Source organism: Harpia harpyja, chromosome 19, assembly GCF_026419915.1.
Source record: "Harpia harpyja isolate bHarHar1 chromosome 19, bHarHar1 primary haplotype, whole genome shotgun sequence".
NCBI lineage: Eukaryota > Metazoa > Chordata > Aves > Accipitriformes > Accipitridae > Harpia > Harpia harpyja.
Window position 1 is genome coordinate 2,558,023 of NC_068958.1, and position 24,017 is coordinate 2,582,039.

The 24,017-nt window shown below is 50.3% G+C and overlaps 1 protein-coding gene across 12 annotated transcripts in view; it reads right to left on the reverse strand.

The window, feature by feature from the left end:
- Nucleotides 1-24,017, reverse strand: part of DAB2IP (DAB2 interacting protein) — a 211,994-nt gene that overhangs the window by 21,954 nt on the left and 166,023 nt on the right. For all 12 annotated transcript variants that reach the window (XR_008239251.1, XM_052814269.1, XM_052814272.1 and 9 more), the window contains 4 exons: nucleotides 18,978-19,076; nucleotides 16,196-16,750; nucleotides 5,408-5,552; nucleotides 2,918-3,062 (listed from right to left, as the gene is read on the reverse strand). Coding sequence is in view for 11 of the 12 variants with exons in the window: in XM_052814269.1 (XP_052670229.1) it covers nucleotides 2,918-3,062; nucleotides 5,408-5,552; nucleotides 16,196-16,750; nucleotides 18,978-19,076 (944 nt within the window). In the remaining variant the exon portion in view is untranslated. The remainder of the gene's footprint in view (nucleotides 1-2,917; nucleotides 3,063-5,407; nucleotides 5,553-16,195; nucleotides 16,751-18,977; nucleotides 19,077-24,017) is intronic.

Genomic DNA, 24,017 nt, shown 5'->3' on the forward strand with positions numbered 1-24,017 from the left:
TGCACGCCGTCCCGGCGGCAGCACTGCCAGGCCTCTGGGCGAATACAAGGGCACTCCTCCTGCTGCCAGCACTCCCCGTGCTCCGGCCTCTGCTTCCCGGGGCTACGGACACTCACTTCATCGAGCCCGACCGACTGCTCCTCGCCACAGCTGCAGAGCTGAGGACCTGCGGGGATTGCGGTCCGTTAAGAGTGGCACGTACCCTGCAGCCGGACAGCCACAGCCTCTAGCTCTGCGGCCATTCTCCGAGCCAGCGGCGTGCACGCTCAGCAGGCAGAGCCCTCACCCCTCATCTCGTTAATCTGCCAGCCGCAGACCGCGCTGCCCGGCTGCACGCTTCCCACCCCAGGCAGCCCACTCAGCACAGCACTGCTGCATACGGAGGCCCACGTAGCTGCGCTCCAGGTTTTCAGGTTTCTCTCCGACCTTCGGACATGGGCGGTGACACTCCATGGAAGTGCTTGGCAAATGCTGCCATCGTGTTCAGCTCCACGTTGGCTTCAGGCTTTCACACTCGTGAGCTTTTACCCTGCGCTTTATAAATAACGTTACCGATATCTTTGGCTGGATAAATTCTCCTCTGTCTTTGGCTTGATCCATACAATTGGACAAAGCCCTTTTACTTCATGGTATTTGCCCAGAAACAGGAGAATCCTTTAAGCAATTTAAGGCTTGAATGATCAGGACAGGTTGTAGTTACTGGAAAGTAAACCCCTGAAAATGTATGCACCGGCTGCATACAGCCCGTCAGTACTGTTCACTATCACAGGCTGGGAGACCATAAAAGTTTAATTGTGTAACAGCGGATGGAATTCAGTTAGCCAGCTTTATGTGACAAACGGGCCCATAATTCATTACCCAACTTTCCAGTAACAAGCTTCCACATGCTGAATTTCTGCTTACACTGAAACTTTCCAGATGTCCAAATTATGTCATAATTATAACAATTTTCAGTTATTGTAAACCTTTTTCCTCTCTCTGACTCTATCCGGCAGATGAACATGCACACTGTGGCACTCTATTTAAAGCAAGATCGTTAGCTGTCAGGATACCTCGGCCAATCCCGAACACTCATCAGCCCAATTAATTCCCAAGAACCGCTGAGCACAAAGGACTGGGGGAACCACTCAGAGCAGCAGCTCAGCTGCTCCAGCCTTCCTCGGAAAGGCAGGACTGGAGGAACAAACTTCCCATGCATTCCTGACTTTCCTTAGGTCACTTTTCAAGCCTATTTTTAGAGCGACCTTTTAGTGCTGCTTTCGGTGGTTTTAGGAATACATGAATTCAATTCCAACAATTATAACCCTCTGGTGACTAGAAGCAGTGAATCCCTCCTGTGAGAGCAGGTAAACACCATTCCTGAGTCAGAGAGTTATTAAGTGGCCCAGGATAAGGTATAGGATGCCTGTAAAGAAATCTGCCCTTTGCTTATTTGTGATAGATAAAGGAAGTCTGAGTGAGCCTCTTGCTGCTTGTTCTCTCCCTGAGCAGTATCAGGAAGAGCAATTCCCTTCCTGGGCTTGCAGGAGGGCACACCCAGTATCCTGGGAGATTAAGTATAATGAGTTTTCAGACCTCAACACAACAGCTGGGATAGGAGAGAAAATGAGAAATCCATACTATCAAAGACTTTCTTCCTCCAATATTATCCTTAGTTGGTGTTTTGCAACAACAGTGTTGCTACGAAATACATTAATAAAAACTAAGCCCAGACTTTTAAGCAGGAAGACTGCAAATCCAGCAGTAAGACAAAAATGATCATTCTCTCATATGATCAGCACAAGAGTGTCTGGGTACGTTAGCAAGAATCAGAAAGAAAATATTTTTATTTCTTCAAGTAAAGAGAGTCACAAGCCCATTTTTTTCCTCTTTCAGGTCATCTCTGCAGGCATCTGTAACAGACCCACGGACTCCTGGCTCCCAGTCCCCAGGGCTGAGCAGGAGGTAACACCATGAGCACAGCCATGCTCGACAGCCACTTCCACAACAAGATACGACTACTCCAATCAATTTTGCATATTTGGGCCTGTCCCAACTAGTTGCAAGAACCTTTACCCTGAGAACAAACAGCTAGGAAATGCCTCAAACTGCATACCAGGCCTTGGGCCAAGGAGGCAATGGGCTCCCCATCTCCACCTCAGCAAGCACCCTGGGGCTGGGAGAGAGAAGGGTTAACCCAGAGGAGCGCAGGATGCTGAGCCAAACAGCAACCCAGGAGTACCAGCAGCATCCTCCCCTGCTCCAGCACTCTGCAACAAGAGAACATCTGCCTAAACAAAAGCTCCCTGTGCTGGTGCAGCTTCCTTGCAGGCAGGAGGAGTGCCACAGACCCTGCCTGCTGCAAAGAGGATTTCAAAACTTCACCTGATGCTCTGGGGAGGCAGGCAGAGTCCGTCAGTCTGATCCAGACTGAATCGTTACATGGGTAGGAGACCCAGGACATGCATTTCTGCCCTTTATTCCAGACTTTCATATACAGTTGGCATCAAGTCCCTCTCTGAATTGGTCACACTGGCAAAGGCATTTCGCATTCCTTGTCTCCACTACCCTGTCCCCGTGTCTGCGCCAGTAACCCTTCAGCACCCACTGAAAACAAGCGTGACAGAGAATCCAGTGAGGCTGTCTCAGCCCCAGAGCAGATGCTTCAAACTCTGGGTGAGCAGGAGCTGCTGTCTCACTCCCTGGCCATCCTCACCCTTGCTCCCAGACCGCCAGGACTCCCTGATGCGCTGCAGGACGTGGGCAGACCCCGCAGCTCTCCCTCCAAAGCTCTCCGACAAGCTGCCCGTCAGCCCAGCTAAGGGACAGGTACCAACAGCCTGAAGATGGACTGCGGCCACCCTTGTCCCCTGCAGCTGTACCGCCTCTGCGCTAGCTGAGGGCATGCGGAGGGGAGCGACACTCGCGGGATACCGACCAGTAGGAGTTGATGATTTTGCAGAAGGCCAGCTCGCAGCACATTTTCAGGTTGCTCTGATGTTCAGGAAGGTCTGAAGACGAACACTTACTGGGATCCACCTCACAATTTTCATCTGATTCGTACAGTGCCTTGATAAATTCCCCTGTAAAACAGACAGTCGGTGATGGGTTTTGGAGACATGAGAGACGCAGCCTTCAAGCAATTCTGTTCATAAGCCCCAGTGCCCGAGCAGTTACCCTATGCCCCATCACACTGGCTGAACAGAAGCCGGATAAGAGCAGGCAGCGGTGGCTCCCGGGGCAGGCTGTACCCCAGCCAGCTCTCAAGACCTCCGAGGGGACCCAGGAGCAGCCGGTGCTGCCTTGGGAGCTCACAAAACAATACAGCACACCCTGCAGAAAGGCACCCGGACTCCCGATGAGCACGTTTCATCCCTCTTCCCCAGTTGGCAGCTCTGCCTCTGTGGCTATGGGCTATTGCATCAGAACTGTGCTGCCAAAACACCCGCTTCCTCAGCCTGCCCCGACCTCCCATTACACCAGTTCCAGAGACGCTCCCTCAGGCTAATCCAGTAGGAAGTATGCTGGCAAGTTCTGTAATTATTTGCAGGATGGCCTGCTACTGCAGACTGTGCCCTGGCGCTGACAAGCCAGTCTGATTCACAGGAGAAATAGGTAATTAAAGGAAAGAAACAATTTACTTGGTTTATTTTGAGCTAAACATCACACAAAATTAAATTAAAATATTTCTCTGCATTTCCCTGCACTCCTGTTTGCTGCCTGGCTGCTCCTCACCCTTGCGGAGACTCACACTGTGGGCCTCCTTTGCCAGCAACTCTCTCTCATGTCACCTTTCACGCTGGGGTACCCGGGCACAGACCCCTGCCACCCGGGCTGAGGGTGCTTCCCACCGCTTCGGCAGGTGTCCAGCTCCGGGGGATGGCGGTTGTCCATCCCAGTTAGCACACAGCAGTGGCCGGGGAGAGCAGGGGACAGGGTAACAGGGATTAAGAGGTAGTGTTTAGCTAAGGACCTGCAGGGTGGGGTGACATTCTGGGAGAAAGGTTTGCTTTGGTTTTCTTCTAATTCCTGTTGGTTTGCTCATCTCCTAATTCCTGACCTTCTTGGGTTTTCCCATCCTCCTGGTTTTTGCCCACTCTAGTCTGCATTCCTCCCCTATTGCCAAAACAGATTTTAATTACGTACTGGAGAGCCTCTCCAATGTATTTTCGGCTCTGCCAGGGAGCTCTGGAGCCTCTCTGCTCGCCTGCAGGTGATGCCTGCTGTTATTATCCGGCCCTATTACTTGCTTGTGCTTCATGGTTTAAAGGAAAGCGCTACGCTGTATTGTGTTACCTTGTGACATACAGATGAATCATTTCACTGATAAAAGGTCTACACAGAATCAGCGCCCCGAACAGCGAGCAAGAACTGCAGGCTCCTCCTGTACTAGATGGAGCTGGCTTGGCAGCATTTGCACTGAGCCCTGAAAGGGGAATATTTCAAAATTCTCTGCCTTCATTAATCTCCTGGCTTTTTAGAAATTTTATGAGGTAATCTACTTACAGACTTGCCTTCAACCAGAAAGCATTACAAGGCAGAAATAAATCATATTCCTTTTCCTATTCTTGTGGGCTATCTGTTGGTTTGACTGAATTTGCTCAACGATCTCTCCTTCCTCAACGTTGTCATTATTACTATTATCTTAATAAAGTATTTACGCTTCTTTGCACCTTGCTAAAATTACACAAATCCACTAGTAGGAACCCAACATACTGAAAAATTAACACCTCAGTAGAAACTCTGCTCATCCTACTGCTAGGATGTGGATCCAATCTAGCTGCCTTCAGCTGAGGTTCAGACATAGTGCTTCAAAGGCAGCCTCTCCCCATCCTCGTGCTGTGCTGGCTGCACACAGCAACACAGCAATTCCTTCCTGACCTGCCCAGAAGCAGAAGCTCTAATTATTTTCATTTGCATCAAGAGAAATATTTTTGGAGCCATAAACATAGCCAGCACTTAAAAAAACCACCAGGAGGGTTCCCAGCGTGATCTGGGAGGCAACTCTCATCACTGTAAGTTGGGAGATTTCATCTGACTCACTAGCGCTGTGAGGAACTGGGGGAGCGTCTCTGGTGGGGGTGTGCAATCAGGCAAAGGATTCAATCAGCCGCTGTGACACTGCCAGTGCTGAGACAGAAGACTTGGCAGGCAGCATAATGCCTTCAAATATCAATTTGTTATCTCCTCTGAAAGCAGATTAAAGCGCTAACTCAGCAGTGACCTTCACCTGGGAGCAGAGAGCTGCCCGCTGCAGCCACGGCTGTGCCCCAGACTCGGACCCTGCTGCCAGAGAAACCCTCCAGCAGGTAAACGCTGGTGCCTCTGACAACCATCAGGGCTCAGCTGATGGTCTCCATCACGCAGAGCACCCTGCAGCTTAGAGGAGGACCTCTCTGGGCGACACTCGCCAACACTCTGTACATACCTAAGGCATCTTGCAAGTATTTCTGCCCCACCAGCTTCAGGTACTCTTCGATTGCTTTGGTGGCCAGTGTATTCTCCCTGAAAATGAGATGCTCATTCTCACCACAGCGATCAACTTCAGACATCATCAGGTCAGTCAAGAAATCCTGGAAAGCAAAGCCCATGGTGGGTCACCACGCACTGACATAAACTTCGTTGAGCAGAGCAGGCAGCCTCCCCTTCTCCAGAGAGGTCTCACCTTCGTAAGACACAAGAGGGAGTGGAGGTGCTGCAGGTGATCCTGTGTGTGCACGCTGCGTTACTACCAGCCCAACTTCCCTCCTGTTTCTCCAACCTCACAGAGACAAGAGGAGAAATAAATCTCTGGAGAGTCACAACTTTTGCACCCCAAAAAAATGATTCATTCCAGACCTGCACCACATTTGCCTCTCCATCAGTGCTGGTTTTTGGCTGCGTCTCGTATCAGCTTCACGTTTTGTGGGTGAAACATTTTCTTCACTGCTAAATGTGGCTGCATTTAGTGTCTAACTGCACTGGCTGCAAAACAGGGGCATACTTAGATGTTGTGAGCTGTGCCCCACAGTTAATGGCTGAAAGTCAAGCCCGTAATACGCATCAAGATGCTTAAATGTCCTATTTCCTTAGTATTCACAGAAATAAATAGCACTGCTACAGCACACATTTTGGGCACATTTTTGGTCTGATGTGCACACGACCAAATACCATGCAATTTTATAATCCTCTGTGCTTCAGAGCAATGGATGGGGTGAGCAGGAACAGACCGCATGCTGACAGCTGCACCGTGCATCAACCCAGGCTACTGAATTGCAAATTCTAGAAGAAAAACAGCGCTTCAGACCGAGCTCCATGTCTGCTTCAGCAACAGCGTTAACTGATCAGAGAGGGTCATGTAGCTCCCCATGCATTCTGCTGAAAATCCACTACGTGGTGTAATATTTAGTGTGCTGTAGCTAGCGTTAATGCAGGAGAAATGCCATGCAGTTTTTAATGCTAATACATATTCAGCTTCTGTTCTCTGCACTGCTAAAGGGAAAAGCAGTTCTGGGCCCCTGCCCAGCTCCTCGCCGCGCTGGGTGCTGAAAGGGTTGACGTCCTCCCACCCAGCACCCCTCACCTGGACCCTGGATGACAAAGGGACACTGGCTGCTGGCACCGTGTAAATCACATGCATTAAACCTCTTATGGTTTCCCCATGCAGAAGACAGAGAAACGTTGGCATACAAATTCACTTCTACAACCAAGGGCACCTTTTTTAAACTGCCTTCCTCTAAAACAAAATAATCTGCTCAGTAATAACCTCTCACTAAGAAATTCTCCTTCATTTGTCATGACCGTACCAGATGTAACCCGTTCCTGGCAGGGGCAGCAGGAGCATCCCAGAGCTGCCGTGCAGAGACCGAGGTCCTGTCCTTGCCGTCCGCAAGCAAAGCACAGCTCCCAGAGCCCCCCCGAAACACTGTGGCCACAACCCAGCCTGCTCCAACCCAGACTTAGGGAAGGGGACACTCAGGTCCCATTCCCTGCCAGCGGCTGGCCAGGAGATTTGCAAAAGAAGCACTTAGCTCCATTTCATTTTTCATAGGGACGTCTCTGCATTGAAAGTTTAATCAAGGTTCAACAAACAGCTCCACCTGAACCCAACGGACCCAAATCATGTAATCCACAGGCCCTTCATTACTGTGCTTCTGTCCCAGACAAAGGAAAACCCAGGCAGCAGGCAAGTATGTCTCCCATCTGAGAACAGGGAAGGAGGGGAGGAAGGCTGGCATCTCTGCAGCACCTAACGGCTCGATCTCCCACCTTCCCACAGGACTGTGACTGGGACCAACACGCTGCCATGACCTTCCCAGAAGAGCCTCCAAAAAAGCCAGAGGAGGAGCTTTGGAAAACACTTCCATTATTTCTTTAGCCAGAAGATCCCCTTCCTCAGATCCTGCTACGTCTGCAATGCTCCGGCAGCTGCAGAGGCAAAAATCCCTCCTGGAAGCAAAGCACACACCTCCCCCCCCCAATTTTCTCTCATTTCACCCCTTTTATCAGCCAAGCTGGAATGAAACTTTAAACCCCTGCTCAAATCCTGTTAGCTGCTATCTGGGTAACTCTATCACCTTTATCTTCCTGGGTCTCTCCCAGGGTACGTTTCAATTCCAAGCCACAGCTCAGGCTGACACAAGGTGCCGATTCTTAATTAGCAGCCGCTGACCTTGGCTTTGCTTGATTCTCTTTCCTGTCACTTTCCCAACATACTAATTATCTCAGGAACACTGAGTTTTACAGCTTCTCTTAGCCAAGTGTTTGCTTTATCCCCCCTCTTGTCGGCTGAGTACTGGCTGCTGCTGGATGCGGGGCCAAGTTGCAACGCACAACCCAACTGCAAGCCAGGGCTGCCGAGTGCTGGAAACCCAGGCGCCAAGTTTTAGCCAGCAATAATGTGAATTTTGTTGATTTTAGCCAATCTACAAAATTCACTAGAATTTAAAATGAGGCACAATTCCACTGTGGGACTCAACACAAAGCCGGAAAAGAGCCCCCTGAAACCTCTGCTGCGGTTGTTATCCCCTACAGAGCACCTGCAGCTCGACAGCTGAGAAAACGACCCCTTGACTCCAAAGTGGAGAGGAAAGCTGCTGAAATCCCAAAGAGCTCCATTACGGTGCAGCACCAAAGCTGGGGCGTGATGTGGCAGAATCTGGCCTTGTAACTGATCAGCGGATGGAGGCGAGAGCCAGGATACCCAACAGCATCCCCCAGGCCAGGGCTTCTCACGGTCCCCAGCAGGTCCAGCCTCCCTAGGCTGCAGGAGGCATCTCGCTGGGCTGTATGAACCCGGCCTAAGATACATCAGGGATCAAAAGACCCACAGCCAGCGTCCCTGAGCGACTTCCTCCGCAGAGATCGCTCTCGGCAGCCCAGCAGAGCCCTGCTAGCTGCGGGAAAGGAACCACGTCCGTGGGTCAGTTCCCATGACATCCTGCGATTTCTGTCCCAGGGCCATCTTCCAGATCTTGCCTTCCCTCCGCACAAAAAAGCCACATCAGCTCTGATCACACGTCTGGTATCTCTGCCTTAAGTACGCCAGCAGCCAGCACTCGGAAGACACAAATGGAATGCAAATACTTGTCAAATCCCTCCGGGGGCCTCACTCACCCACATACAAGGTTCTGAATAAAATGCAATAACTAAAGCCAATAAAACTCCCTGTTTCTGAGCAGCAGAGATCAGCAGGGGGTTGTTTTCACTTAGGGCCCCTGGCAATGGAAGAAAATAAGATGCTTTATTTCATTACATCGGAGTCGAGAGGGGAAGGAAAAGGTCTACAGTAAAAATTAAGGGCTGTGGCAACGTTCTTCAGGCTTGCTCCCGTGTTTATTTTAAGGACATTTGCTTCAGACTGGACACAGCTGAACCTGTGCAACTTCAGTCACTGCACATATGCTGATAAAGAGCAACTCATAAATAAATTCAGAGCATGACAACACAAGGCTGCACTGGTTTCCAGCACTTTTCAAATAAGCCAAGCATGAGCCCACGGCAGGATGTGCTCTTCTAAGGCAGCTCCTCCAGTCCTCTAGAAATGCACACAGGAGTTTCACTGCCGGCGTGGCAGCAGGCAGCAGCAGGCAGAGTCCTCAGCACCACCCCAGGGCTCAAACGCGGCCCCACGAAGTAATTCCAGTGCTGCAGCTTCCCCTCCGCCTGGGACGCCCGCGCCGCCCTGCAGCTCACCTCCCCACGTCCTCAGCCGCAGCCCCCTCCGGATGGCCATCCCAGGAGCTGGCAGCTCACGGACCACCCCCAGCGCCCGCTCTGCCTGCACAGGGCAGCCGGCTGCGCTGGCCTGAGCCTGGATTTGCTCCCTGCGCATCGCTCTGTCCCTCAAGCGTCTCCATCCCGATTTACCTGTAGTGTAGCCTAAAAACATTTCCCTTTCCCCTCCGTCTTCATCCGGTGAGCTTCAGATGCCGCTTCCCCTGCCCCACCTGGGCGAACTCATCCTCCTGTCTCAAACCACAACCAAACAGCATCTTTTTGTGGGTGAGGCAATGTCTCCTAACCCCCGCCTTGTCCCTCACGCATGCGGCAATTCTGGACGTCTGACTAAATCAGTCATCTTGCAGCAGGGCTGCTTCACGCTGCCATGGCAGATCCCCCAAACCTCTGCTGGGGGAAGCTGGAAGGAGAATATGGAAATAGGGGTGATGCCCTGGAAATGAGCGTGCTGCAGCCCTGCGCCGCTCCGCGTGAGGTCCCCGCAGGTGGCCCGCTGAAGCTGCTGCCCCGTGTCAGCCAGCATCCACATCAGCGCCGGCCCAGGGCCCAGCTGCCCTGGGGGTGGCCTGAATTGGAAAAGGCTCATTGAAAAGTGAAGCCCACCAAGAGAAAAACCAACACCTGCTCAAAAAACAACCCTTCATTGCTCATGTCAATAGGGCCAAGGAAGCGGACTAATTGCATTGCTCAAACACAAAAAATGGGAAGAAAAAGCTTCTTCCCAGGGGACAAAGCTGGAGCAGAGAAGACAGCTAATTCAGTCAAACACCCGATCAGTAGCTGACAGCCCTGCCTGCCCACAGCACCAGCACCCCCCAGCCCTGCACACCCCACCGCGCTGGCAGGACTGAGCACCCCGCACTGCTTGAAACTTGCAACGCTTGCACTTGCCCACCCCACCCTGGCGAGGGGTCCGTCTACGTCAAGTATCCCAGTCCCGAAGGGGTTCAAAGGTGCCGGTCCCTGTGCCCGGGGGGTGTCACTGGGCAATGCCTGCCCCCTCCAGCTCCTGAGCCCAGGAGGCAGAAAGATGGAGCCAGCCGGGAGCCTGGCAGGGCTGCAGCGAGAGCAGGAGTGTTTCCTAGGCAAAGGGAGCCAACAAGCAACACGAGCCTTGCAGGACGTATCCTGTCCACACCCAGGAAGGATTTTGCACCTCGCTATCCTGGGGAAGGTCCTCCAGCCCCAGCCTCTTAGGGATGTGTCCACAGCCGGAGCACGTGGGGTGTCACAGAGCTGATGGACCCCACGGCCCTGCACACGCCGCTTGGGTCACGCACCCCTCTGGGCTGGCGCTGATCGTTCCCAATATCATAACTGACTGATGGGCAGATTGACTTTGAAATAATAAGGTTCTCCACATCACAAGCCTGATTAATAGGATTGACTTAACCTTAAGAGGATTGAACTGATAAAGGTAATAAGATTACTGCGTATTTCAAAGACTAGCCCAGAGTCCAGCTGGGCTTTTATGCAAAGGTGAAAAACACCAGGGGTTGGGAGGGCTGTCGGTTACAGGTGGACGAGTGTCAGGACACACCTACGTGTCAGCGCTGCAGTGGCAGAGAAACACGGCACTCGATGGTGCTGAGCTGTGCAAGGAGAGTGGCCGAGGGGCAGCGACCGGGTCCTGGGCAGACAGTGTGAAACCAAGGACCCCAACCACCAGTCCTCGACTCTTCACCACCACACGGTTCCTCTGAGGGTCTGCGCTGGACACTTCTCTGCTGGGAAATGCAGTGATGTTCCCTCCTTTGAGCACTGGAGCTCATCCTCAACGCTTCTAGCATTTTCTAATTCTCCTTGGGAGAAGGAGGTGAAATGGCAATGCGAGGGTTAATGCGCAGGCATCTGTGTCCATCACCCTGCTAAGAAAACCTGAAGGATATAACACTAACACGCTGATGGACCACCACCTCCCCGCGAGGGCAGAGGGACCGGATCCCATACAGGAGGCTGAGAAACCGCCCGCCACCCCGACAGCCAGAACACCGATCCCTGCAGCTGCCACTCACCAGCTTTCTCCATCCTTTCAGCCAACCTGACTTGTGTTCAGGGAGAGGGGGAAAAACGGTGGGGCTGCTCATAAAACTGATTAAAAGCCTTATTAGCTCAACTATGGCTGCTATAAAGTATTATCAGGGAGATAAACTCTTTGTGGGGGAAATGATATGGCTGCTGCCAGTCTCGTCTACGGCTGAACGTGTGCAGCATCCTTGCTTCCCTGTGTCTGCAGCCTTTCCAGTGCAGATAAGGGAGCGGTGCTCCCCACAGCGACTGACCAAGCCCTGGTTCCACCAACCTCCAAGCCCAGCAGCTTCCTGGGCCGTGCCCCTCATTTCCAGGTCCCCTCCCTGACCTGAGCAGTCACTTTTAGGCAGCCCTACGCGGTATTTGCAGGTCCTGCACTTAAACCACCGCTGCCAGCGGAGCTCTGACCAAACACCCCGCACCGCCAAGGAGGGGAACGTGGGGAGTTTCCAGAGGGCTCGCATAGAGGGACTAAATACATCTGCTTAGCTGAAGCAAATCCTTGCAGCATAAACAAACAGGGACACATGTTTATTCTTCACTCCATTCACAACACAGTAAATATTTATTTCAAGTGAGCAGCTGGTTAGTTAGAGCTTTGTCTAATGTTGGGTTTGATCTACCAACCATTTGGACAAGAGAGGTTTTTTTTATATACATTTATGGTCATGAACTGAGCTTCAAAAGCTGTAAGACAGCCCTGAAACAAATCTAAGCATGGGAAATATTCTGGAAGCATCCAAAGTCACAATTGGTCTCGCTCTGGGGAGGATGCAGCCTGCCTATCCATAACCACATCACAAAGGCCACATCAAGTCATGCTAATGGCAGGGGTGAGCACTCCCAGTAACACCAAGGATGGCAACAGAAATACTTTTAATTATGAGTTCGTGTCTTTTGTCTATGTGTTGCAAAACACATGAAAATACTTAGGCATCTCTCCACACCCTTACAGGTAACATTTTATCAGTGCTTGCACTGGGAAGATGAAGCACATAACAAGGCAAGGACAGATGCTGAGAGCCTGCGTCTCTCTGTTTAGCCACGAAACTATGTCCCTCTTACAGCACAGCGATGCCTCTTCCAGCCCCTACTTGCCATAAAAAGACAGTGAACAACCGCTTGCCCTGAGCAAGCTGATTTAGGGCTGGATGTTTGTCAGACTTTCCAGTGGGCTGGGGCAGCTCCCTCAGCCAGACTGTCTGCACTCTTAGCTTTATCAAAATGCTTTTCCTCCTCCTCTCCACCTATTTGCCTTGGTGGCTGGTCAGGGGTTTCCAGGCGTGCCCTGATGCACACCAAACCCTTGCGCAGCACTGCAGGGATGAAGCTTTTCCCTTTCCCAAATGGAGATCAAAGGAAGCGTGGACTTTGACTCCAGAGAGGACTCTGTTTTCGTTCTCCACTTTTTACCTATTATGATACGGCTATGAAGCCCAGGAAGAAGCAGATATTTAGGGAGAAAATTCAGCTACAGCCCTTGTACCCGTTCTGCCTGCAGCTTTATGCGCTCTGCCTCTCCCGCAGGAGGGACTCAGGCAGTGCCTCTGGGTTTTAGCAGCTTCAGGTAACGACACCTGGCTGGTGGGGGACAGCTCAATATTGCAAAGGAGCAAAGCGGGGTGTCTGTGGGTAAGGATCGCCCTCCTGCCGTCTGTGGGGCTGCATGGGGACGCTGGTGGCCAGGGGCCTGGCTGTGGCTGGCACACACAGCACCATCCGCGCAGCACCACATCACGCCTCTCCTGCACAGAGCTCCTGCAGCGTGGCTCTGGGTGGACGCACGTACCCAATCGGCCGTGCCTCATTAAGGGATTACACCATATTTACAGCAAATCGCTACAGGAAAACACGGCCCGAAACAGCGCAAGAGCAATTAGCTGCTAACGAGTCTTCACAGATAATCTACCGGACACTTGTTTCTCAGTCCAACTGTAATTGCTGCTTTAGTGTCAGCTATAGCAGCCTAGATCCACAAAACCCCCCTTATCAGCAAAATAAATTAGTGGTTGCTGATTGCCACGACTGCACTCTTCAGGGCAGGGGAGAGCTCTGAAGAGGTCCTTGGAAAGGCTCCTGGCAAGGCACAAGGACGGGGAACCCACCTCCAGCCCGGGCAAGCTTCAGAGGGTCACAGGAGGACAGAGACGGGGGGGGGGGGGGGGGGGGGGCACTGCCCCCCTGCCCCTGCACACCAGTGCCAGGGAACAGGGTGCTCACCGCTGCCGGACCGGGCTGAGGTCCTCACCCAGCAGAAGCTGGGACCCGGCCCCATTTTCTACAGCCTCAAGCCTCATCCCGCAGCACGCCGGCTCCCCTGGCACCATCCCCACCCGCTGGGCTCCCGGCCCACGGGGATCTGTTCTCCTCCTCCCGGGCTCTGAACCCCATTTCAAAACCCTCTGTGCCCTACTTCGGGCCGTGGGTGTTTTACCTTCCCGTTCAGTGTCGCCTCTGAACGAGCAGGTATTTGGTGGTGGGTGAGTCTGGGCTGAGGGAACTATGTCCTCAGCATCAAAACCAAATGCAGTTCAGAGCCAGACCTGCCTGCAGGCACATGCCTTCCCCAACATACACAAACACATACAGAGCCACTTTACCTACCACAAAAGAAAAACGAAACAAGCTGTTTCTCCTGCAGACTAGCTGGGAAGAAAAAGTAAGAGGCTGTCGTTTCTGCGTTGAAACTCCAGGGAGGTGCTCAGAGCCCTGCCGAGGGGCCAGCCAGGTGATGCCCAGGGAGAGGGAAAGCAAGCAGCATGGTGATCAGACTTCTTTAAGCACTTGGACTCATCCTGTCCAGTCCTTCTCCCTGGAGCAGGTCAAGAGGGGCTGCCCAGCGGAGGGCAGGGACTGCAACACCAGCACAGCCTCCCTGTGCAGAGCAGGCACCAGCCTGCCGGTCTCCTGCGGTTGTGTCCCCTTGCTGGGTCGTGGTGTTTAGCCGCAGGGGAGCTTTCCTGAGCAGTGGTGGGGTGTACCCATGTCACAGAAGCAGGGGTGAGGGGATGTTTTCCTTTCCCATTCCTTGTTTTTTTACCTTACTCCTGCTTTTCCCTTTCTCTGCTCATCCAACTCCTCTAGAAAGGATGCACCACCCGGTTCCCATGCTCCAATAACTCCTGTTGCTCTGACAGCTCCCTAAACCCTGTGTTAATGCTGATGGCAGATGACAAGCAGGGAAAGCAGAAGCTCCATTTTAGGGGGAAATTCATCAAGTCTGTTTACTGTGTCCCCCGTGCAGAGCCTCTGGGATCTCAAGCACTGATGCAGACACATGTCTAGAAACACACTTGCTCTCTCCAGAGCCTCTCGAGTACCAATGACAAGAGGAAAAAGGCAGGAACAGTGACAACAGCTCTCGGCCATGCCCGCACATGATCCATGGTGACCGAGACTGGGGCGACACTTGAAGCCTTTTGCACCAGAACCGTGTAAGCCACGGCCAGGGTCCTTCATGGCAATGTCATTCCAACAGGAGCCCTGGCACTAGCACCATCACAGCCACAGCGAAGGGCAGCACAGCCCCCGGTCCGCGGGGAGGAGCGGTACGGGCAGAAGGCGCGAGGAGTGGGACACCTACGATGCTCTCCTTGTGTAACCACAGAGCGTTACTTCACACCCCGTGAATCACAAGCCACTTCTGTCACCGCCGAGGGCAACACAGCCAAGGGGACCAGGACTGTGGTCCTTCCCTGCGCTCCTGGAGTCTTACACTGCTGCCTGGGATCAGGAAAGCTTTAACTATTTAGCTATTTTCTCTGCCTCTGCAATAGCAGGCCCACAGCCTCGCAATCCTCTCAGTGAGCTTTGCCTGCCTTGATCTAGATCAGGAGGCCAAGCCACTTCTCTGTTCGACAGATGGTAACTAAATCTAATCCACAAACCCTGCCACGGTCCCAGGCAGCAGTGGCAGCTGCAGAGGAAGCAGAGCCTTGCGATTCCCGCTCAGGTGAGCGGCTCATGTCTCCTCAGCACTGCAAAAGCTTTGGAAGTCTTGCTCTTCCCCCGCTCCCCCCTGCAGAGTTCAGGGAGATGTTGACAGAGGAAAACGCTGACGCTCTAACTCCTGCAGTCCTGACAGTGGCACTGCCCTCCATGGCTCTGCCATGCCACCTGCGGACCTCAGTGCTTGCCTGTGCTCTCCAGTAAGGGGGTTTCCAGCTCTGCTCACCCCGTACCCTCACAGATCACAACTAGGAGAAAATCCCACTCTCTGCCTCCTCCTGGCCTGCTTCTTCCCCAGACCTAGCAAGGGATTCCCAACCACAAAGGATGTTCAGACAAAGCGGTCCACAAAACCTGAACTTCCACCACTCACAAGTTGGCCGGCACCAACTCCCCGACAAGCACTGCCCTGGGAGCACTCCAGGACTCCCGGGCTTTCCCACGCTGCTGCCCACCCCCACACCTCCCTTCCAAAAGCATCGGAACAGACCCTGAAGACTGAGAGCTGATTCAGAGACACAAAGTGCTCACAGGCGGACTTTGCTCTGAAATTCTCAAGAGGCTGTTCACTCCCGTTCGGCTCCCGTCGTGCTGGGTGCTCAGAGCAGCAGCACGGTGACAGGGAGGGACTGGAGCGAGGAACCTGCTGGGTTCCCACAGGAATACCCGGCACACAAAGCCTGCTTAGCTTAAGTCAGCGTTGCTAACATTTCATCCCCAAAAACTGCCTTCTTGCTTACTTTCACATTTGTGCCTGTTTATAAAGTAAGAGCCTGGCCCCTGAGCCTCCAGAAGGAGAGAAAAATGACTCAGTTGGTATCTTGTGCTCCTACCAACCTCTTTGCTAATTAAGCAATTCACACTGCACATGCTAGCAACTTGTCTGTAATTAAAAGCAAAATTAGAATGTATTAATGATGGCTAGGCCTGAAGCCCAACTGATGTGGTGATTTCCAAAACCCAACAGGGGAGTCTGCTCCTGATGGTCTCTGATGGGATGGATGACGAAGGGTCTTACCTTGGCCTTGCCTGTACTCTGCAGGATGTGCACCAGTGCAGACGCCATCTCCTCTTTGTTCTTCACGCTCAGCGAGGGCTCCAGCACCGAGCACAGCACCATGTAATTGTTAGTGATGTACTCGGCAAACTCTTTGTACATCTCCATGGGAAGAATGCTCATACTCTGGTAGCGTGACTTGATGCGGATCATGGGCCCCGGGGATTTGCCCTTACCGGGGTTGGGGCTGACCACCGGGTACCATTTCTCTACAAACTGCCGGCCTGTGACAGAGCTGACGGGGATGTTCACTTGCCCAATGAAATTGGTCTTGTCCTTCTTCTTCTTCTTGTCAGTCTCTTTGTATAAGTGCACCGTAATGTTTTTGAGCGATGGGAGGTTATTAAATTCAAAGTGCTCCCCCCAAAATACATTATCAGTTTTCAATTTACAGGTAGTTCGTGCATAAAGAACGTCATCTAGGCATAATTCACACAAGTACTTTTTCTTAGCTGGCAGGTCCTTGGCTTCAATAATCCATAACTTTAACATATTCTCTACCCTTCTGCTGTTGTCCTGAAAAAAAGACGCAAAGAAAAAAAGGTCAATAAAAAACCCACAAAGCCAAGCACAACAAAACTGGAGATATGAGTTAATTATTTCGGATGTGCTAAATGAGCAGAGGCTTAATTACATTTTATTTTAAGGAAATACTGGCTCTCAGGAATTTGCATAATAACACTACTTATGTTAATTTTCCAAATATCACCGTGCTCTCCATGTCTGTTGGTGCCAATTAATATACGGAACAAGGAAGATAAACCCCCTCCAAATCATAAATGTGCCATTTCCCATTCACTGCCAAGAGGGCCTCAGAAGAAACCAAAAGAACCTCACTGATCATTAATGGCTTTTGCAAAACAGAAGCTATGTTCCAGGTATCTCACAACCACCTCCTTTTTTAGTACAGCTGCTTTACAGCAGCACTGGAGTACGTTTTCTTTACTGTAACAGAGCAACAACAAAGGGATGTGAACGCACACCCAGCAATCACCTCATCCATGGCTGGAATGCAACCACCTCTGGCAGGGAAAGAAGCATTTACAAAATCTCACGATATTTTAGGGCAGAAGTCCAGAGCACCCAACTACAACATTGAGAGGAATTATGGGAGACAGACCGAGTTCCACAGGAGAATGACTACAATTCAGAAATAGAAATTTGGCTTGGATATCTTTTAAACAATAACGGAGCAAAGGATTCTGTGGATCTTTAAGAGCTCCCCAGTGATGCTGACCTCATCCTGGAAGAACATCCAGGGGCATTTGTTGCAGGAGTGACTTGAAAGGTAAAGCACTCGCAGCTGAACTGCTGCTAGGGATTCTGCATTAACCTGTTTTGTTTGGAAACCTCTCACTGAAACATCAACCACGGCTTATTCTGCTCAGCCTAGGAGTCTGGGCAGGAACATTTCTGCTGGAAGTCCACAATGGGGTACTGTAGGTTCAGGAAGTACACACAGGAACTATAAAAGAACACTGAATTCCTGACAGAAATATCAAGTCAGATACTGAGAGGTTATTGTCTATGAACTCAAACAAAGATGGAAAGTTAGCCATCAGTTAATGGCATGTTTTGAGATGAGGGCACACTTCCAAATGAATTTCCACTGAATGCTGCATCTCAAACCCATAGTGATGTCCCCAGCCCCAATTCACATTCCCAGGACTTTTCTCATGGTAAGTGTGACCACGCAAACCTTACACAGCTCTTTCAGATCATTACTACCAGGCTGCTGCACTCAGAAAGCACCGGCGTCATTGAACTCCACATACTGGAACACGGTGCTAGAGGCAGAAGTCCACCTCTCCCCTCCGCTGCTCCTGTTCTGATATTGAAGGAAATCTTTTATACTGACATTTGGCACTGCACTGGGAACAATAAACTCCGACACAGAGGGCTCCTTTACCAACCCGCCAGGCCTGGACCTAACTTGTATGCATGGTCATGTGGCTCTGATGCCAGGAATGAAGTCACAGGATCCCATCATTTGCGTCTTCTCTGATCAGCAGAAAGAGACTTGTTGATTGAGCTCATCAGTTGTGAAATCCTGCAGCTGATTAGTCCTGATCAATCTTTGTTAGCTAACTCCAGTGCAGAGAGGGAGAAGCAGCTGTAGATTTTATTTTAGGATGTACTTAAGTCTCAGTGGGCCATAAAACCGCGTATCGGGTGTCCCTGTGTTCTAGTGAAGAGAAGGATTTGTTTCTGTAGATCCCAGAAGGGACAACCTTCCCACCTCAAATGACTGGAAAAGGGAAAGCTACGTTCCACTATCGCCTCGGAGAACTCGCTGTGATGGGCACCTGAGTTTCTCCATCACTAAAGCAGACACTGCAAGTACTACCAGAGTCAGGAAGTGTGATATGTGAACTCTATAGACTATTCAGTCTTATAGCTTTGCTGGCAGCTACCCGACATCTGTCCCAGAGCTTCTGGGAGGTGGGAAGTCCTACGTAAGTAGCAAGTATCATCAGTAACAGAGCAAGACTGAAGATTCTTCAAGTCTGATCAATTCTTAGCAACAGCTGAAGCAGCATGTGCTGAGAAAAGAGGGGAAGAAATAATTGGCACTTGCCTGTAAATATAATTGTGGAAGAAAGCAATATGGAAAAAGCCTGACCCACAGTTACACTTACTCACTAAAATGACAATACGTCCCCTGCTGCTACTATGCAGTGGGCTATAAAATGTAATAACGAGGAACTGAACTATAACAGAGGCAATTCCTCAAAGCCACTACCTTATTTGGGTGCACGGCACGCCGCAGGTTTTCCATCCATTTATCTCGCTCTGCTGCAGAACGACACGAGAAGCACTTACTTCCTGATGAAGTCGTCACCTACAGGGAAAGGAACAGGATTATGTCTTGACCAGCACACTGCAGACTGTGATTTGGGGGGAGAGGGGGAGTTAGGAAAGATGCTAGTGGATTTTTTTCTTTTTTTAAGTAAACAGCTTTACCCAAGCATGAAGCAACAGCCCCTAAGGCTAGCGGAAAAACAGGGCAACTCTCTCTGTCACAGAAATAATCATGGAAGCAAATTCCAATTACTTCTCTTCTTCCACACCAGAAAACACTAGATAATGGGCCCCATGCATGTGACACTTTAAACCACCAAGTTCCACAACTGAGAGAGTGCAAATCCTTAGATGAACTAAAGATAAATTGCAACCACTTGGCATTCCTCCAGATTCAGCCCAAAGCTTGTGATATTAACAACCCATTCCTTGATTTCAGCAGAACATCAGACCCGGTACAGCTGGTTTCCTACCTTCCCCCTTCGTGTCCTGTTGCTTCTGAAGACCATGCTGTGAAGACCATGGGGACAAGTATATATACCCCACCCCTGGCGTCAGTACGAGCAGCAGCTCACAGCTGGGCCAGAGGCACCCCTGTGCTCACAGCACCTCGTCCCCAGCTGGGGAGAACCAGGCTGGGGCTCCCGGACCTGGAGATGGCCGGTGAAGTGCTGCTGAGCCCTCCTCTCGCCTCTCACGCTTCCAGTATCACTCCAAGGGATCTTTCTGCAGTATCTGTGTGACTTTCTCTGGCCATTGGGATTTCACAGCCAGGTTTTGAAGAAGGACGCTCACAGCAGCGACACTTCCAGTGGTGCAGATGCCCCTCATTCCTTATCACATCCCGGCTACCACACAGAAACTCAACCCTGTCGAGAGCCCACCGAAGCAACCCCTGCCGAGCAGCCCCAGGATAACAGGCATCAAACATTTCTTCCTATTCACCACACCAAGCTTCCCTGGCATCCACTACTGAGCCAAGGTCTAAAAGGCCAATGGTTCTCTGCATCTTCTCACATACACATATTCCTCAAGCCGCTATCTCCTCCAGGCCCCGCTGGCAAGCTGACAGCCCATGACCGCGGTACCAGAACTCTGCACTGCCCATAAAAGCCCTCCGCCAGCTGCTCTGCCCTTCTTTGCATTCACAGCTTTTGGTGATGTCCAGTAATATTCTTTATGTACATCTCTGCCTGCAGGCCAAACAGACCTGGCTAGTACTTTAAATAACTCCCCTCCGAGCTTCATTTCCGCCAGTCTCAAGCTGCAGAATGATTTCTGAGTACTTTATCATCTCACAGCGTTTGTGTTTACACACTGCACACTGGGTTATCTGCTTCTGGGAGACACAATCTCCTTTAATTTCATGTATCTCCCAGAAGCCTAGGCTGTTCTTACAGCAGAGCTGGCACTTGCTAAGATGTGTCATTAGCTAACCTCAATGATGAGTTGAATGCATCCCTTCCTTTGAACACAGACATCTTCTAACCAGGACAAAATGAGAAGAGGCCTATCCTGTCTTTACACAGCAAATGCAAGAAATCTTCCAACCTTTGATATCTCAGAAGATCTCTCCTTCAGAGAGACACTCTTCCCTGTCCTTATATGCTTTTATCCTCTGTCCTGTAAAACTATATATTCTCCTGAGCACAAGTTATCTTCTATTTCCAAGAAAAGAAGACTCCATATTAGTAGGCACAGTATTACGATCTTTTCAGCATCCTTTCAAAATTCAGTGTATTTCAAGCTTCTTCAAAGTTTCCCATTACAAATCTGGCCTGCTTCATCTCCTGTTTGCAGCTGCAGATGCTCATGCGAACCTCCACCCCTGAACCTTCATAAACAGACTTCTGGTGGCACAAGAGATACAAGACTGCGTCCACAGCGTGTGATCCCTACACCTTGCTCTGTCAGAGGGCATTGAATCTTGATCCTTTTCTCGGTAAGAGTTCCTGCAACAGCATTCAAGCCGAGCATAGCCATACGCCTGACTGGTAACGACAGCTAAAGAGAAGCAACGCCTGGCTGCATTACTGTTGGCATGGTGCTGTACTGTCTTAACACGGAAGTACAAATACAAAGATCCCAGAAGTACCACTTAGCAACAGTTTTTAAGAACAGAACTTACAGTGAAGTAACAGGGAAGATGCACAGCAAATGAGCATTGCTTCAGATAGCTCCCCAGTTGCTCGATCGATGTAAACGTCTAAGGCTTCAAAACCGTTCTTCAGACAAGAACCTAACAATTCAGAACTTGAGCCCTGTCTTATCTGGCCCATCTAATTCAGCTGCAAAAGACTCAAAATCATCCATGTTCAAGACCAAAACATCAAAGTCCTGACACTCCTGGTACAGCCACGCTGCCTGGCAGCTGTTACGGCTGGGTTTCTGTACCACACAGAGGGAAAAAGTCACTCACTGACATTCTGACTAAGGTCCACAAAATTGAGTCCCCACCGATCGCTTAGAAATCAGTTAATAAAGGTGGAATAGGTCAAATACACCTTTCAGTAAACTATACCATTAGTCCATTGCCTCAAAGGCCATTGCTCACCTAGCTTTTTGCTTGGCTCTCTTGTTTTGATGGGAGTTTCATGTACAAATGCATTTGAAAACAATGTTCTCAGATCTAGAGAATTTGGTAGGAAACTTGGAAGCTCTTCCATAAAAGAGAATTATGACTTCTTTGCTGTTGAAAGATGCTTTCTTAAAGAGAAGTTCTCCTTGGTGACACACATGGATCCCACAGCTGCCTAGAGGATTCATATCCAAATAAATATCATTCAATTTAGCTGTCCTTCTATTGAATCTGTTAATTAAATGTCAGCTTTTTACCAGCTATCGGTTAGGTTGAATATCTAATATATTTTCTTGCCACACTTAAGTCAACATATTACCATTGAGTTATCATGGTAAAATTTATGATTCAATTCCAAAACAATTACCAATTAACTAATCACTCAAAAACTAAAAAAACTGTAACTGTCATACTTAAGTGAGAGAAGGGAAAAATCCTCATCTGTCAGATATGAAGCCCTCTTGATCTGATGCTGATGGGAGTTGAAGGGCATATCTACCATGTATGACCAAAAATGTAATTCTCCCCAGATCTGCAATAATATCCCAGCTTTGAGCTCTGACCTAAACATCATATGATATTAATGCTCTTCATGAGGTATTAATTATCTTGATAAAGAGAGTATTCTGGTCTCATCAAGATTTTGGATCTGCTAGAATACTATTAATGTACAGGATAAACTCAATTAATAAAACTCATTAATTTCTAAAATGTTACTTATTCACATTCATTACCCACAGTCCTCAGATGGGTGATCTCTTAAGTCAGATAAAAACTTGTCATTTTAAGAATGTCTTAGGTACAGCATGGGTTCCTCAAAGTACACTTGAAGGAATCTCACTGGAGTAACAACAGAAGATGATAACTGAGTTACTGAAGCTGCTTCACTCAAAGTGTTCAAAAGATTTTACGAGGAAAAGTTAAGGCTCAAGCTGGTAAATACCACCATAACCAAGTGCAGAAGGGCAAACCAGCGCTGCCTGGGCCAGCCCCGCAGACCCGTGACAGCAGCTCAGGCTGTCTGAAGGGCCGTGCGAGCAACGGCGAACATTTGCACAGCTGGACTAAATTTAGTGAAGTTAAATTTAGCTCCGTCAAATTCTCCCTTGCTCAGGCAAGGCCAGGATGAGGCGACACGGTTTCAGTTGTATTGGAGCAACTACAGTTTTAATTTCTCCTGCTCCGCATCCCCCAGCTATGTCCTGCGACAGCCCAGACACGAGCTGTGCAACAGGACAAGACTTTGGTCTGCCAAGACAGTAACAGAGCCCTTCAGTCCTAACTCCCCTGCCCGGTCCGAGTCACCAGGACCCCACAAATAGCAGAGCCAGGAATAGGCTCTGGGAGTCTGGACTCCAAGTCTCCTTTACTGGACTAAGATGCCCACTGTATATTTAGTACACGCAGCATATGCAGTGGCACTAGACAATTATGCTGACTGAGAAGTCTTATAAGGAGAAAGAAGATGATGTTGAGTAACTTTTTAAAAAAAAAAAATCAATGAAGAAAACAAGTAAATGCCAACTGCCAAGTACTCAGCAAGTCAAAAAAAAGCAAGTTTCATAGAACTAAATAAGCAGAAAGAGCCAAATGCAGCATTTGAAAATGCACTGCGTTACTGCTGACTCTCCTTACCCCCGGCAGAACCCAGCGGAGGGGGAGCAGAGCTGAGCAGTCAGCTTCAGCACGTCTTAATGCAGGTCAGTCAAGCTAAAGGAGAAAAACAATTGCACTGTACCTTCACACAGTCAGCTCCCTCCAAACGAGCCACTTGGTTTTTTTCCACTGCAGATGGCTTTGGCACCTCTCGCTTTTGTCTCCGTTCGGTGCACTGCCAGTTCCCTCTCTGAACCTGCCCTCTTCAGCGCGACTCCATCTGCAGCCATGTCGAATCCTTGTTCTCCGAGCCACGAGGCGGCTGCTGCAGCTCGGCGGAGGAGGACCTGTGGCACGCCATACCTCGCACAACCGAGAACTAACAGACACCAGCCGGCCGGTGATGGAAGCAGCTTCCTAGGCACCGTCCACTGCCCGACCACCCCACCGCAAGGAGACGGTAGTTAAGAACTGTGTAAGGCTGGCACTGCCCAACAACAGCAACGCTTCGCTTCTCAATTTGAGACAGCAAACTTGGCCGTTCCTGACAGATCTCCCTGGAGAACAGATCCACAATAGCCTCAAAGCGCAGGGACAAGGCGCCTTTACCAACCCACAGCACCTTCGCGATCCACTGTGCAGAAAACGTCTCGGTCCCCCTTGTCTCTGTGACTCTGGCAGTAACTTCTCACTTGACGTTTCTTGGTCAGGGCTCCTTTTCCAGGACATCAGCTGAGCTTCTCACTCTTCAGTGGTCCCAGACACAGCAGTGTGATGGCTTTTGGCCATCAGCTTCAGTTTTCCTTT